Source organism: Halyomorpha halys, unplaced genomic scaffold, assembly GCF_000696795.3.
Source record: "Halyomorpha halys isolate HHAL.00 unplaced genomic scaffold, Hhal_1.1 Scaffold184.1, whole genome shotgun sequence".
NCBI lineage: Eukaryota > Metazoa > Arthropoda > Insecta > Hemiptera > Pentatomidae > Halyomorpha > Halyomorpha halys.
In genome coordinates this window covers 336,542-353,330 of record NW_027105747.1, presented here as the reverse complement: position 1 = coordinate 353,330, position 16,789 = coordinate 336,542, and the positions used below count along the sequence as shown (strand labels likewise).

At 30.4% G+C, this 16,789-nt stretch overlaps 2 protein-coding genes across 3 annotated transcripts in view; one reads left to right on the top strand and one right to left on the bottom strand.

Moving 5' to 3' along the window:
* LOC106679206 (digestive cysteine proteinase 1) overlaps nucleotides 1-16,789 on the top strand; it is a 401,586-nt gene that overhangs the window by 169,943 nt on the left and 214,854 nt on the right. The gene's annotated exons all lie outside the window — the stretch shown is intronic.
* m (miniature) overlaps nucleotides 1,827-16,789 on the bottom strand; it is a 17,446-nt gene continuing 2,483 nt past the window's right edge. The window contains exons 2-5 of one of the 2 annotated variants that reach the window (XM_067053493.1): nucleotides 8,928-9,075; nucleotides 6,386-6,508; nucleotides 5,773-6,266; nucleotides 1,827-5,231 (exon numbers count right to left, since the gene is read on the bottom strand). In XM_067053493.1, coding sequence (XP_066909594.1) covers nucleotides 4,737-5,231; nucleotides 5,773-6,266; nucleotides 6,386-6,508; nucleotides 8,928-9,075 — 1,260 coding nt within the window. In that variant the 3' untranslated portion in view covers nucleotides 1,827-4,736. Of the gene's footprint in view, nucleotides 5,232-5,772; nucleotides 6,270-6,385; nucleotides 6,509-8,927; nucleotides 9,076-16,789 lie in introns of both variants that reach the window. The other variant, XM_024358857.2, reaches the window with a different exon arrangement.

The following is a 16,789-nucleotide window of genomic DNA, read 5'->3' as shown; positions in this document are numbered from 1 at the left end:
AGTGTAGCAAGGGGAAGTTAAATAGCTGTTATGTATAATGTAGTTTGAACAGTTACTAATAATAGCAATAATAAGTAGAAAACTTAAACTTTTATTAATTGACCACTATATTTTATTTATAATCTAAATTGTCATTTCACTTCAAGTTAAACTATACACACTTGCCTAAAGGAAAAAGAAATATTAAAACCGAAACCTGAATCAAAATTTGTTATTAAATTACGTATTATGTTACATTGGGCTGTTTATATTTCACTAGAAATTTATTTATGATTTCATAATGTTTAGGACTAACAAATCATCCTCAGGTACAAATTTCAATGTCATGAATCAGCCATTCTGCTTGTTAGGCCAAAACGTAAAATCATTAAAAATTTTGTGGTGAAGTATTAACGCCCCATCATAGTGTAATTCATATACCTAGCCTCACTTTTAATAAATGAATCATTAAATAACTTTGTATTTCTAGTCATAAAAATAAACAATTGATTTTCACTGATGTGTTGAAGGCTAAGCAAGGTGCCAGTTTTTCAGTAATTATAAGCTAAGAAATAACTCAGTATTCATTATCAGATATTTTTATTCAGTATTCCAATTATTTCACAAACCAAAATTATGTAATATCAAAAACTATTACCACAATTGATTCAATTTTATGATGTATGTAAGTTATTTCTAGAAATCTGACTTTCTGCCCCTTTTACTGATTCCAAATTCCAATAAACTGTTTGAGGTTAAAAAAAAGTACTTTTCTTTAGTAGATGACATGATTTCCTTAGTGAAATTAAAAGTTTGAAAAAAATGAGGTTTATTAAAGTACATGAATATGGGACAGTAGTCCCGAAATGTTGTAAAACAAAAAAGAAAATATAGAATAAAATATATTCAATTTTTGGAAGTTTTAACCTAAAAAAATTTATTGGAATTGACTTACCAGACTTCCTAAAAAGAAAATCCAGAACTAATTCCAAAATTTTTATGATAAAAATAGAACAAAATTATATTTATTTAAAATTTGTTCTGCGTCGACAACAGAAAGAAACTAAGTTGAATCAACCTAACAAAGTTGAAGTTGCGATAACTAGGTTAAATATTGGCCACTCTAGCATACACCACAATGATGGGAGGTCGAACCCTCATAGAGATGTATCCATCACAAATAAAGCTTACAATCAAATGGAGAGTGAAATGTGAACTTCACTAAGCAAAGACAGAAGAAAAAGTGGAATTAATAAAGAAGATTTATTGCAGTTGGTTGTAGTGATTAATTAATTGACTTAATTTGTTCAAGAATAAAACAATGAAAAATTACAATTTGTAAAATTAGCTTTTAAATATTATATTTTAAAATACAGCTCACTCGAGGCATTCCTGAATAAAGTAGTTTTTGAGATGTAATTTCAATAAAAACTTTTAGAAAATCTCACATTTAAAAGTCAATGATTGCAGAATTAGAAAAAAAAAATATTAATTGCAAGAAATTTGAATTATTTTTATTAATAGGGAAAATCTTTTATTTAATTTATATAATAAAATAAATCTATCCATACAAGGTACAAGATACTGTGGGTACCTCAAATCCAAATATTTTACTTATGCCTTAACAACAGTAATACAATTTAAATCCATTGTTCATTATGACTTTCAATAATCTTTCCTGAGATAATATAAAACATTTCCAATTTTTTTTCAGTAAACATTTATTATTTAAAAGGAAGTAGTACTGGGACTGAAATTAAGTCAAATAAAATACTGTTTGTAATTTGCTTTAGTTGTAATATGTGAACAGTAAGATAAATATAAAATAAGTTCAATAGTTTATTATTTTTTTTTATTGCAACAATGATAAAAACTTTTGTTTCATTTATCCTACAAAGTCAACAATTAATAAATAAATATTTTCAAAGCTTAAGTATACTACACATATAAAACTCATTGAATATTCGTTAATTTATGTTATTATTTTGTTTATTAATATACCAGCGCATTTATTAAGTTATAACTATTAACATAAAATCAATAAATAATAATATAAAACAACAAAAATATAATTTTAAATATTATTCAGAATTCTACTATCTTACATAATCTTATGCTTTTTAATATCAGGTATCTTGTAATCATTGGAGGTTGTATAATGTAAGCAAATATTTAGGACATTTGTCTTTCCTTACATTGAAAATAAAATCTTTTATAAATTAATTATATAATTGAATGAGGTACCATTGTGTTATATGAGCCATTAGTTTCTGCCCGAAAATGATTCAATGTTGACGTGAATGTATAAATGTGTTTTTATATTAAATATTGCTAGTTACCTGGAATAAATATTTTCAAAATGGCTCTTATACATAAATAGGTTAAATATCTAAAATAATTTACATATTTATAAGTCTAATCTTTAAGCCTAATTCTAAACAATGTTAATATGTAATGCCTCACCGTCACCCATTATACCAAAAGTCCCGCTATAGAAATTTTACATTCATGCTTAATTGAGTATGAATTAGATTACTAAAATAAAACTTAATATGTTCAGAGTCCATATTTACACATACAAAACATAGCTAAATTAGAACAATTAATTATAAATAGAAATTAAATAATGTACATTAACAATTTTCATTGGTTTCTTTCTCAAACATTGTTGAGAAAATCAATCTGAAATTTACAAAATCCTTATATATGAGGGATTATGTATATTTTGGATTAAATTATTCATGTTTTCTTTCTTTTTTTTCATTTCATTTTTTTTTTTACAAATAACAATCTACATATGCATATTTATATATTTATAAACCTCATGGTCATATAAGCATTGTAATCTAAGATTAATTACACATAAATGTATAGTTGTTTCTATTTTACAATAGGATTCATTTTAACATGCCCTATTGAATACACATTTCTGTGTGTTAAAATGGATTTTTTAAATCTTCTTCAACATTTTTTTGATATAAGATTAATCCATTTTAATAATACAAGGTAAAATGAATCAGACTGTTTTTGCTTTTGTTTTGAATACTGAAAAAGTGCTGTACAAATTATGATGGAAGGAATCACTTTATACACTAATAAGCTCAGATTATGAATTAATCTATTTATAATTAATTAATGAGCATTATATTATTAACATATAATGTAGATGGGCAGGCTGATGAATATTGGTCAGACAGTAATTTTTTTTATAATTCTTAAATAAGATCGCTCAATTCAAGAAACAAATATTGGGGTAATGCTATATCAAGCAGTGCGTGGAATGTAATAATACAGCAATTCACTGTCTCTTCTTCTAAACCTGCCCTATCTTTAAAGATATCCAGACTAGCTCATAAAACCATAAATCTCAAAAGAAATAAATAAACTTAAAACTATATAAATATTATAACTACAAAGTTTTTTCAGGAGTACAGATATGATCTTAAGAAGATATATTAACAATGTGGTTGTTCTGCTGGCCTTATACTACTAAAGGGATGCCTGGCCAAATATTCATTTTCATTAACTTATAAGGCAGAAAAGAATTTGGAAGTATAATAAGTAACTGATTCAAGAATAGCTGAAACAAATTTAAATTATATTCATCAATAAAAACTCTTTTCATCTTATTAAGAGTGCCTGTAAAGCAGAGTTGAATTGCTATTTACACAGCAAAATGATCAATCTAATAAAGATGAAAAAAAAATTAGATGTTTGAGAAAATTAAGAAATAAAATTATTAAGAAAACAAATTTTCCGATGATGGAATTGAGAATAATAAAGCCTAGGGTTTAATACTGCTGATGATAATCTAAGTGAGCCTAGAATAATGGTTTTTGCCATGCTCTGGACTCTTCAAAAATATAAATTATTATACTTTTTTTTCCAAATTTTTACAGACTAAAATAAAATTAAAATAATTATATCATTTTGTAAATAATGAATAGAATGAATTTATATAAGTTCTTTCCAACTCATCATGTGTACCTAAAACAATCTGTGCATAATATTAAATAAATATAATACATATAACAAATGAATTCCTTGTAGCATTTATTCAATTATTTTATCTTAGTTTGAACATTTTTTTATTTAATGGATATTTTGAGTTAAAAAAAAAATTGAACCTATGAATTTTTTTTTTATAGCTTTAAGAAGTATTCGATTGTAATTTATTAAGCAAAGAATACTGTCATCCTGAATATTTGTTTAAAATTGCTTACTGTGGACATATTGAAAAAGAAAATACTTTTAAACGTTGTTAATGAAGGATATAGAGTCAACATTGCTCCACTAGGAAACAACTTTACGAAGAACTAAATTTAAATACTGTTCTCCTGAATAAACTATAAATAAATTACAATATTTAAAAACCGGTCAACATCAATATTTATATAATATATAAACTAACTAATTTTTAAAGGCACTGTCTACACATTGAGCAACGCATTAGGTGCGTGGACCTTACATGTAAAAGAAGGTACAAGAAGGAGTAAAACTATATATTATTTATATATTTAAAAAAAAAATGCCACTATAAAAATAACATACAAGTGTCTGATACACTGTTACTCGGGAGCACCAAAAACATTCACAATTGTCTTGTTTTTCTATTCCCGTATAAATCTCAGCAAGAAATTATCATTGTCATACACTGATGTAGTGTTAAATTATTAATATTATTACTTGTTTTAAATATAATTCTAAATCCTTCTTTGGCACAATATAATAACTTGTCTGAGGCTAGTGACTGGGGATCAGCGATTGGGCGGTGGTGCCCTTGGACGGAGGAGCCTAAGAGCAACCCATGAAGCAATAGATGTATGTGGCTGTCGCCTTTGGGCCTCCTTCCTGACAGCCGTCTGGCTCTGGTACCTATAGAGGAGGGCTGCGGCGACCAGGGCAGATACGACCGCTGATAAGGCAACCAACACAAATAGTGCTGAAAATCCTGGTACAGGAAGGCAGATTCCATATACCACCTCTTGCCTTATTCTACCTTGGAATACTGTCACAGCTTCCCCTCTAGAGTCAGGAGTGAAAGCCAGATCAGCCTCACTGATAACCTCATAAAGGCCACTCACTCCAACATCGGCTGAACGCACCTTCCGATCTGAGACTACAACATTTCGCTTTCTTCTCTGTGATAGTGTTGTTACAAGAGGCAAGCTATCTGTGTCTAAATTTCTTGGCCCATGAGGAAATCGTTCTTGCTGGTCATCCCTTACTCCACTTGATCTTGAAGGCGCTTCCTGCAATCAGAAGAAATACTATTTATATCATTGAATTCATATTATTTGAAACATTAGTAAGAAATGGACAAAAAATAAATTTGAGAAATGAAAGAAAATTTTTTCTTGAAAGTTCTAAAATTTTAAATTAAAGTTGGTATGAGAATCTTTGATTCATCTTGAATTGATTTCCTGGTCTATTAATCTATTTCTTTATGAGGTTTAGTATAGTAAAAATTGAAGTACTTAATATTTGTTATTCATAAAATGAAATAGGTTACTTTAAAAATGTAATATATATTGTTTTTTATGCATTAATGGCTTTGCACTGGTACAAAACCTCACATGGAGGTTTGTTAGTTCAATTGGCAAGTCTTTGACACATGGTATTTTTAAATTATTTTTTAGTGAACAATTTACTATATAAAACTGAACATTGATTATCCATTCAGAATAATTAATGAAGGACTCTAAAAATGTTAATCAGTCAATAAGATCCTTTATTTTAAAACAGCAATATATTATTTTTCTTATTGTTTTTTTATATTAGATAATTCATTACCTGAAATGGTTTAGGATGGTCCTCATCAACTTCTTCAGTAACAGGTGGAGGCTGTTGATCCTGTTTTTGTAGAGGAGGCTGTTGAGCTTGAGCCTGTGGAAGGGAAGAAATGAGTTTGTCATTATCTGGGAATTCTTCATCTAATGATTCATCATAAATCACTTCTTTTGGCGGAGGTGATGTCGGAGCATCTTTTCTGTCCAATATTCCATCTCTGTAACCAATATGTGGCTCACCAGCAGCTTGGCAATGGTCCAAGCACCCATGCCTACAAATTTCCACTTTGCATTTTATGTGAACACTTAAAGCATCTGGAAATTTAAAAGCATGGAAGAATGCATATGTGATAACAGAGGCTCTTTCATCTGCAATGCGTGCTTTCAAGAAGCGTGATATCATTTTTGGCCGTAAAACACAACCAAACTCATCACTCAACTGTATTATATGACCCCCACCATCTGAAGCAGCACAAGACTTCACTCTCATGTCGAACTCTCCTGTAACAAGGTAACCCTAATCAGTGTGCATTTGGGACTATTTATTGAAATAAAAATATCAGAGTTGTTACAATGTAAGTTTATCATATATTTTGAACAATATACTGTATTATTACCTCTGTTATCATTAATAGCAACAACAAGTGTCAAGGTTGATCCTAAAGGAACAATTCCAGAAACAGGAGGCGCCCAGGGACCTTTTCCATGTTGTATTTCCATCCAACAATCAACATTATCTCCTGAAAAAACAAAAATATATCATGTTTTGTTTTAGAGAAAAAAAATTTTCAATTAATAAAAAGAATTAATAAATTGAGGATTACAGGATGAGTTAAAATTTTAAATAATTTTCTACTCAAAACATTAAATTTTCACTTGCAACAATGTAAAGTTAATTATCAAAACAAAATGGTTTAACTAAAATAAAAATTACTTTAAAAAATCATAAAAAAAAAGATAGAAAGATAAGTAGAATCTGAACAAAAAGTGAATCAATAATTCATCAGCTTAGTCATGACCTTAAAAAAGGTTCAATTCAATTTATTTTTTCTAAAATTGTCTCATTCCTAATAAAATATTATGTATGTGATACCACTGCCAGTGAATCAAAGCTAGCTCAAGATCTGCAAAAGCCTTCTTCTTATTGAAGAATAGTGTAAACAGAGACTAAAATTTGTTAAATAACACCGATCTTGGACTGAGGAGAAATGGATTCATAGACGAGTTGCTCTTAACAAACTAGGTGGCAGTAAAATAGTTAGATAAAATAAAATAGTAGAGGAGACCACTTGTAAAGGGCCCACCATCTCCCTCTATCATAGACAAATTTCTTAAGTAAGGGTAATTCTTCTCCTCCAACAGGCGGAGGAAGTGCAGTGCAAGATCAGAGGCACTAGAGACTAAAACATGTTTTGGTGTCTCAGGGTCTCCATAGGTGTGGCACTGGGGGGAGGGGGAGATCAATTACTCTCAATTTGGTTAGTTCATTTAGTGACAGTATCCCTATTCCTCATGTATTCCAGGAGAGAAATGATGACGAAGTCTCTTCTAACTCTTATGCCAAAGTAAGTTACCTCCTTTCCTAGTCTAATGTGTTGTAGAAAATAAGTTTTATTATTTGATTTATAAATAAAACAGTAGATTTTTTTTTTGGGACAGCTGGTCGTGGCGTCTATTAATGGAAACATATACTCTTTGTTTTTGTTTATAAAACCCTCTCTAAATTCCATGACATAAGGTTCTTAACTTGTATTCCACGGGCAATAAGATGAGCCCTCCAAGCAGAGCCTCTCAACTAAACACCTCAAAAACGGACATAATTCTCATCCAGTAGATCAGATGGGTATTTTTAATAAAAATAACTACACCATCTACTACAATAAATACTGCTGCAAACACAATTTTGGGGCTGGATTTTCAATAAATAAGGAGAAGACACGACTCCAATTATCTTTCAAGTCTGTAAACCATAGAATTTGTCAAAGGGATATTCCAAAACTAGAATATAAAACTGATAACCAAATTTCTGAAGAAGAGGAAAAAAGAGCCGAGAAGATACATATGGCTAATATATAGATCAAATTGTTGTTTACTGCAAATTAAATAGATTCTGTTGAGTAAAAGATTCATTTCGTTTGATGAATGTCACAATTCACAGTGGAACTAAAATAGATTCAGATCATGATCTTCTGATATCAATAATAAGGGTGATAATTTCTATGCCACCAGCTAAGTAAGCTCTTCAAGAACTATTGGATCCTCAAATCAGAGAACAATTTTTTAATTGTGTGAATGAAGGACATTAAAAAATTCTTAGGGTTGCAAATAAAATACTAGGAGCTAAACGAAGGTGAAGAAAAAGATGAACCTAGGTTTGATCAAGATTGCCGAACAGCAATGGTTGAAAAAAATTTGGTATACTGCCTTCTCATTTAGAAATATACATCCCTTCAAGTGAAGCAGCATAGGAGTAACCAGGTCGGCAAACACTTAATAGCATCAACTACTGAACTAGTTTTGATCCATTATTAGTGGTATCGATTAATTCACAGAAGGTTTTCGTGAGAGTAATGAAAAAAATTATAAAACATTGTTTCAATCAACTTACTTGCTATTTACATCTGAATACAATATATAATTAATATATTTGACTGTTTTACAATAGCACTTCTTTGCTTGAAGAGTGGCATATCAAAAAATTTTGGTTTTATTTTGAAATGGACATTTATCAAAGATATAACAGTAAACAGAGTGGTTAATCCCTCTAAAGACTGCTCCAAAAACTATTAAGGTTTGTAAATATTGACTACAATCTACAGTACAATCTCTAGGATACTTCAAATAGAAAATAAAATATTTTTTTTTTTTTTTTATCAGATGTTTCACTATCACAGCGATATATGCTAAGGCTCATGTTGATTTGCTTTATAATCTATGAATTCAGCCACCTGCCAAGTGAGTCCACCTTACCTAGTTTCATATTGTGTCAGTTTGAATGAATAATATAATCCTGAAATATATAAATAAATATATATCCTGAAATAACCCTTCTTATGCACTCTAAAGAGTTTTTGTCAAGTTATATGAAATAATTCCACTTCAAATACTCAAACATAAAATTTATAATTTAATAATTAAATTATGTATTTTATAACAAACCTCTAAAATCAAGTTGTATTACATCCAGGTCAGCAATGACCATAGGAGGCTTCGATGCCGTCTTCTCATAATCATTATACCATTCACACCTCAAACGCTTGGCTTCATCCCATACTTCAAGGAGGTCTTTGTCATACTGCACTACCACCTGAAATAAATAAATAATTTATTTAATAATGAACATAATTTCATAAAACCTTATCTTGGGAGAATGTAAACAGACATGAAATTAAGTAACCTGTATGTTTATAAAAATTGAGAGTATCTCAAAATTTATTCTAATACAATGGAGTTTCTCTTATCCATTTCAGTGAGGTCTAAGCAGAAAATAATAGCATATATCTGAGTGGTTAATCCAAATTTTTTGTAATAAAAACATAATATAGTTAATCAATTTGTTTCTTTCATCCTCAGACTTAAAATAATGGTCCAAGGGAGGAAATAATGGTTGATTACATGTAAAAAAATTAAAATTAAAAACCAATTGGGAAACTTTAATCATTTTAGCACAGAATATAAAAAACTGATTTCTTTCAATACCATTTCTTTTTTATTCACAAACCAAATCACGGCCTGTCTTCTGCTATATCAAGTTTTTCATTTTGTGGGACTGCCACTTAATGAACAAAGTCAATGCCCTATGCCGGATTCGAACCGGTGCCGCCCGCAGTTGGCATTTCCCACCTAATAATATCAGTAGCCAACCGGAGAACATATGTGCTATTAGAAGTACGAGACAGTCGGGAGACACAGAAATTCCAGGGAGGACTCTGAAGCAGGGAGTCGAAGAAGAACTCTGAAGCAGAGATAAAATAGATAAATAAATAAAATGCAGTTCGTAGAACCCCCATAAGCCTTAGAAATTCTTTGAATTGCCACAACATTGCACTTCCTTAAATCTTAATTACTGAGCTATTTTGTAATTATGGGTGCATTGTAAGCCAGATATATGTTTTCGGTGTGACACAAAACATCATTCTTATATATACAGCGGTAGTATCATTGAACTATATATAAATTGGACAAATATTTAAGTAATTCACATAATGTAATAAAAAAAAAATTAAAACATAGTTTTAAAATATTAGTCCAGCCTATGATTTAATCCAAAATATCTAAAAACAAAACCTAATATATAAAAATAGAGTGCATAACAGTAACCATTTAGCCAAAACAGGATTAATTATTTATAAACGAAATGTAGCATGTAACACATCAATGCTTGAATAATACTCATCAACAAGAGACATATCAATACATCGCCTAAGAGATACTTGTTGTAAATGTCTAATAATGATGAACTTCTGGTAAAGTAGCATTTCTATTGTTTATTCTATTAAATTTTAATTAAAAATGTAATATACCTTAAAAAATCAGAGTAGCCTAAATCTGAGGCTAACTATACAAGGGCTTATCCAAGATCAAAACCAGGGGAGCAAGCCATAGTTAATCTGACTTTTCAGCACAGAAAAGGTTAATAAAACAACATTTTAAGAAAATTATAATTATAGCAGTGTTTTAGTAGTTATTACAATTACTTGCTTGAAAAAAAATTAATTGTTATTCAATTAATAATTTTTTCACTTCTGGGGGGGGGGGGCAACTACCCCATCCGGGTACACCCACATGGGGTATATGTATATATATGTATATGTATGTATACATATACATAATAATTATTACATAGCTAAGCTGTTATACATAGAGATTAGAAAATAAATTCATCAGGTCATATTGTGGTTTGCTAAAGTATGATGAAAAAATAATAATTAAAAAAATCCTTTAACACCTGAATTCTATCATTTAAGTTGCATTTCCCCCTTTTTTGGGAAAACCGTTGAAAAGTGATTTCATTGTTTCATCAAAACGTAAAAATGGTTGAGTGGAAGAAGATAACAGTTGACACCTTCAAAACTTCCAACCTTCTTACTTAACTAAGAAGAATTGAAGCAGTGCGCAAGGCCTTAAAAACCGAGAAAAAAAATGGCAGGGTTGAGAGAAAAAAGTTGGCACTCCCAGAAGGTACTCATTCCTCTTAGTGCAATAGCCGGGAAGAAAAAAAGGCAGTTATCTCACCCCAATTTTTTATTACTTTAATGAAAGCTATGTATAATTAATAGTCAAAATTGATGAGTCTGCCTAGTATAGGTAGGGGGAATAAAAAATGGCGGCTGTTTCAAAACCTTAAAAAAAACTAATTTTTCATTCGGAGCTCTATATCATAAAAACTACCAACAACACTAGAAAATCTAAGAGAACATTATTTAAAGAAGAGTAAATTTTCTGAAAAATTAGCCCTAAAAGAGCTATTAACGTCCAATAGTTCTCGAGATATAGCTTTTTAAAAAGCAAAATTTCATAAAAATCTACTGAAAGATTAGTAGTTAGTTAATTTATTTTGAGAATTCTATATCTCAGGAACTACGTGACATACAGATGTCTATTAGAACTCAAATTAAAGCTAGTTTAATGGACAATAAAGAGGTTTATGACCTTTACCTTCGTAGGAATAGTAGTTTTCATGATATTTGCTAAAATAAATTGATTTATAGTTGTTCGGACAATAAGTTTGATTTATGAAAACTTTATTTCGGAAACCATTGGACGTACAGATGTATGCCAGCGCTCAAATTAAAGCTAGTTAAATTTACTACAAAATAGTCAATAATGTTTATCTTTGTAGGAGTAGTAGTTGATATGATATTTGACAAAATAAACTCACAAAATGTTAATTTCTAGGTTTTCGTATAAAATGTTGGATTTTTGAAAAAATATATCTCTAGATCCATAAGACGCACATATGTTTGCCAACACTCAAAATTAAGGAAATTTAACTTACATCAATTTATCAATTTATATTAGCAAATTCCATGTAAACTATTACTCCTACGAAGATAAACATCATGGACTACTTTATAGCTCATTAAACTGGCTATAATTTAAGTGCTAATAGACATCTCTACGTCAAATAGTTTTTGAGATATAAATTTTTCAAAATAAATTCACTAACTACTGATCTTTTAGTACGTCCCATACAACATTTTTATGAAATGTTGCTTTTTAAAAAGCTATATCTCGAAAACTATTTAACGTATATAGCTCTGTTAGGGCTCATATTTTAGCAAATTTGCTCTTCTTTAAATGACGTCCTCTTAGGTTTTCTTGTGTTGTTCCTACTTTTTAGGATATAGAGCTCCGAATGAAAAATTTGTTTTTTTTTTATCACTTTGAAACAGCTGCCATTTTTTATTCCCCCTACCTATACTTGGCAGACTCATCAATTTTGACTAGTAATTACACATGGTTTTCATTAAAGTAATCAAAAATTGGGGTGAGATAACTGCTTTTTTTCTCCTCTTAGGCTCTTGTACTATCTGGTATCAACTCAATTCACATACAAATTTTCAAACCTCTAACCCAATTTGGTGGTGCTGTTGAGATTAGCAAAAGATTAAAAATAGTGAAAAAAACATTTGGACAGAACGAAAATTTGACTGAAATCCATTACCCATGGTTTTGTTCTACCTGAGGTAAGAGTAGCAAATATAAATTTTGTTCATAACAATAAGAAAATAATTTAACAAAGATAACGAAATCGGAAAGTTTAGGTGGTCTCGGCCTTGCCCGTCCCAATCGGATGCCTCTATTTTTCCCTTTTTCTTCTTTATGTATTCATAAAATTCCTTAATATTTTGTATTTATATATTATTTATTATTTCTAATAACTGTTTATTATTTTTAAATAATATCATTTTCAAATACAAGATTTTTTAAAAATTCGTAACATAAGCTCAGTTAAACCATTTCAATGAGGATAAGGCCTAATCGATATTAAAGACTATTTAATTAAACAATGCCATAGCGAGTTAAATCAAAATTGTTAGAGTAGTAGAGAAAATCGAAAAAATGTGATGAAACGATTCTATAAAGTAGCACTTTCGGTCGGTCGATTTTATCGAAAAAGTTGCAGTCACATCTCAGGCATTTACTTGCTTTAAATATGTAATTTTAACTTCTTTTTAGTCTCGCTGAGCTAATTAATGATATCATAGAAGTCTGTTGCTTTTTCCAATAATTATTCGATATATAAAATCGATTTTAGTCTTCTTCGGTTCATGTTTGTTCTAAATTAGAATTTTATTAATTTTAGTTAGGATTAAATTCTCTTCTAAGGAAATATTATAATGGGTGCGGTAAAAAAAAAGTATATATTTGAAATACAATTTTGGTAAATGTTGGCCCACAATAAACCCGAGCGTTCTTGGCGAAGACTACTTTTTTGAACGCGTCTTTCAGTTATGCTCTTAGCCTGCAGATATCTTCCTAGATGCTGGTTCAATAGCTTCTTCAAGTTCATCCATTTTTTCAGAACGATTTGTTGATAATTCTCTAAGAGTACTTATCGTCTGTGATATAATTATGTACTGTACTGCAAACAATTTCAATAGACTTTGTTCTTGCTTTAAGTTTTTGAGTGGACCTGTGTGTGAACTTGAGGATGTTTGAGTTTGATATAACATTCCAATGCTCGATATAAACTTCCAATTTCAGTAATGTAATATTTTTCTATTCCGTTGGCATCCCACAGGTAATTATTTCCATTTTTTTTTATAGAGAATTCAGGTTTTGCTTTTGGAATTTTCTAATTGTATCCTAATAATTATCAGTGATTCCTTTTTTTAGTTTTTGCCGTTTTTATAGAAACTGATATAGTTTTGGTCAAATAATGATTTAAAAAAATGTGGTTTCAAATAATTTACTAATTCTCCAGAGGAACCTTTGACGCTGCCCGACCTGTTTGACTACTACCTTTACCAGGCACGTTAGAAAAAAGTCACTTCCTAAAATCTCTTAAGTCTACGAAGACCTCTCTAGCGAACAGTTGACCAGCTGATCATTATAATTAAATATTCATTTTGACAATTTTCTGAAAGCTGGTAAATTAGATAAAAGGTGGTTAGAGTTTCGTGACAGAGGGAGGCTTGAAGGTGATTGCCAAATTAAAAATAAAAGGATCGAAAGAAAAGAGAAAAAGACTAAAGAATGTAGTAGCGATGTACAAAATGTAAGAATTTTTGTTGTAACCGGTTCGGGTGGGGAACAGTTAAATTGCTCGAATCGCGGGGGCAATTTTTGCTTTCCTCCCCCCGCCAAGTGGGCCAACTGGTTCATTCTTGTCACGGTTAGCAAATATTATTCAAATCATCAACGGGCCTCATTACAAAGCCTTCTCAGGCTAGGAGTTAGTTGTAGCAGTTAGTTTTAAACACCTGTTTAGTTCCAACTCTCCACTTTTAAATTCGTAGAAAATTTCCCAATATTAATGGTCAATAATGGTTCCAATGTATAAATTTTTTTTTTCGAGTGCAAAGAAGAAAGCCCTAAGAGGAATGAAATAGACTACCGCAAAACGCCAGTGTCATCAAACTTAGGAATAAAAAAATTCCCAATCCATTCATGAAATTGCTAAATGACTCCTAGAGGTACCAGTCGTTCTATTTATGACAGAACATCTTCAAAATAGTAGGTAAAATTATTTAATGTTATCCGACGTTTCACCCCACTTTGGGCCACTGATCCTGATGCAAAAGGTTGAAGAGTAGCAAATCCACAATAGACACAAATAGTCCGAGTGGCGGTCAATAAAGGTACAAAAATCTTTATTCACCTCCCCCCCCCCGGACTATCTTCCTACAATTTACTTTATACGGTCAACTATCTTCTCCCAATATAAATTCACTTTCAATCGCAGGATTACCAAATCTGTAAAGATTTTTATTTTGTAAAAATCTATCTATATATCTATATATTGCCATAACCGTAGTCGTATTGGAGTACTTCGAAGTGATTTTTTTAATTTTTCATGGTACAGTTGCTCGTATTTTGTAAACTACATTAGTAAATTTGAATAAGAATAACCATAAAGTATGTTAGTAATACTAACCACCTGCAAGTTTTAAATTATATATAATAATTAATAATTTATTTATTTAATTATGTAAGAAGACTTTAATGTTTTGGTTGTTACCGTCATCAAATTTACACTAGGAATTTAATACAATTTATGATGCAACTATAATTAGTATAAATCATCAATACAACGCTAAAGGGGCTTATCTGCAAATTTTGTTGCATTGTAACCTGGTTTTTGCAAAGGTTAATAGCCAGAAAATTTTTTTTTTTACAATTCAAAAAATTCTAAACTAAAAATGTATTCAGTCTATTTCAAAATTTAAATATTCCTTTATTAAATAGGTGTTAAAAATTAACATTTTAAAAATAAAATTCAATTTGCCTATATGAGTTGCTCCCATAATATTTTTTGATAATAATTCTTATTATAATACTTTTCAGAAATTTGTATATTGACAGTATCCTTTAATTCTGAGGTACAGATATCATTTGACTGATAAATTAACTTGGACTAATATCAACGTCGGGCTTTTTGACCATATAAAGGGTATCCCAAAATTAACGCAAGATTTGAATTTGCAACCATTCTTGCAGAAATGTGTTGGCAGCTTTGTTTAAAAAATCATTTGATAACTGATAGTTTATGGTTAGTAAAACTAGAACATTGCAGTATGGAACAAGGTGTTTTTATTGTTGAATAATAATTCAACATTTTCACCTTCATGGCTTTGTTGATCACCACAATTTCCGCATTTAGGGCATAAAGAACCCAGATGTGATTAGGGTAAAAAAAAATAAATGCATCCTCGAGTTTTCACTGTTCGGTGCGGATTTTGGTCTGAGACATCATCTGGAGACATGAAGCTGGCCAAGCAGTGGATGTTATTGGTGCTCGATATCGCGACATGATAACACATTTCTTTTTGCCTAAATTAGATGTTATTGATGTGAAAATGTGGTTTCAAACAGGCGGTGCCACATGTCATACAAGCAGTGAAACATTTCAATTACTGTATGAGACATTTCCTGAACGTAAACTCTCTCGGTGATAAGAATTAGCCCCATGATCGTGTGATTTAACACCATTGGATTTCTTTTTATGTGGCTATTTGAAGTCAAAGGTTTATTATTTGAAGTCAAAGGTGATTCAAAGTCAAAGCAACAAGCCCACAAGCACGCATGCATTGAAGAAGGAAATTCAATGTTGTATCAAAGAAATTCAGCCACATTTATGCTAAATACTCATTGAAAATTGCAACAAAAGAGTGTATAGTTGCCTGTTAAGCCGTGGAGGCCATTCGCACTATGTGTTATTCTGTACATAACCTTATCCTATGTACTTTACGAATCAATAAAAAAATAATTTACAAGAAAAAACTGTTTTTTAGTTCAAAACTTACATTAAATTTTGCGACTCCCTTTAGATATTTTAATTTTATACCGATCATAATTGTATCAAATTAAGTAATTTTCAAAGTTATCTTATTGGTTTTACAATACAAATGTATACTTATAGGCAGTGGTGTAGAAAGCGGGGGAATGGCGTTTTCCTCAAAAATCCTATATATTAATGGGCGACCCGTGTTTTTTTTTCCGAGTTATAACTAAACAATGGCTGAATGGGTTTCAACGATTTTAAATAGCTGTCAAATAAATACACAACGACTTTAAGGCTAAAATCGGTGAGAACTTTGCAAACCACCTTGTAAAGTGCGGGGGGGGGGAGAGAGGGGGGATTCTGAATCGCCCGATGTTATCAGTTCACAGAAGATGGTAAGTGTTCCCACACTTGAAAATTTACGATTACACCACTGCCTATATGGCATCAACCAAACTTTTCAATTTCCAAAAAACTAAAATTCAATTAAAATTTATTGATTGGAGAAGATGGTCGGGGGGTGCGGTCAGCAAAGAAACAACATAAATAAACAAAAAATATTTATATATAA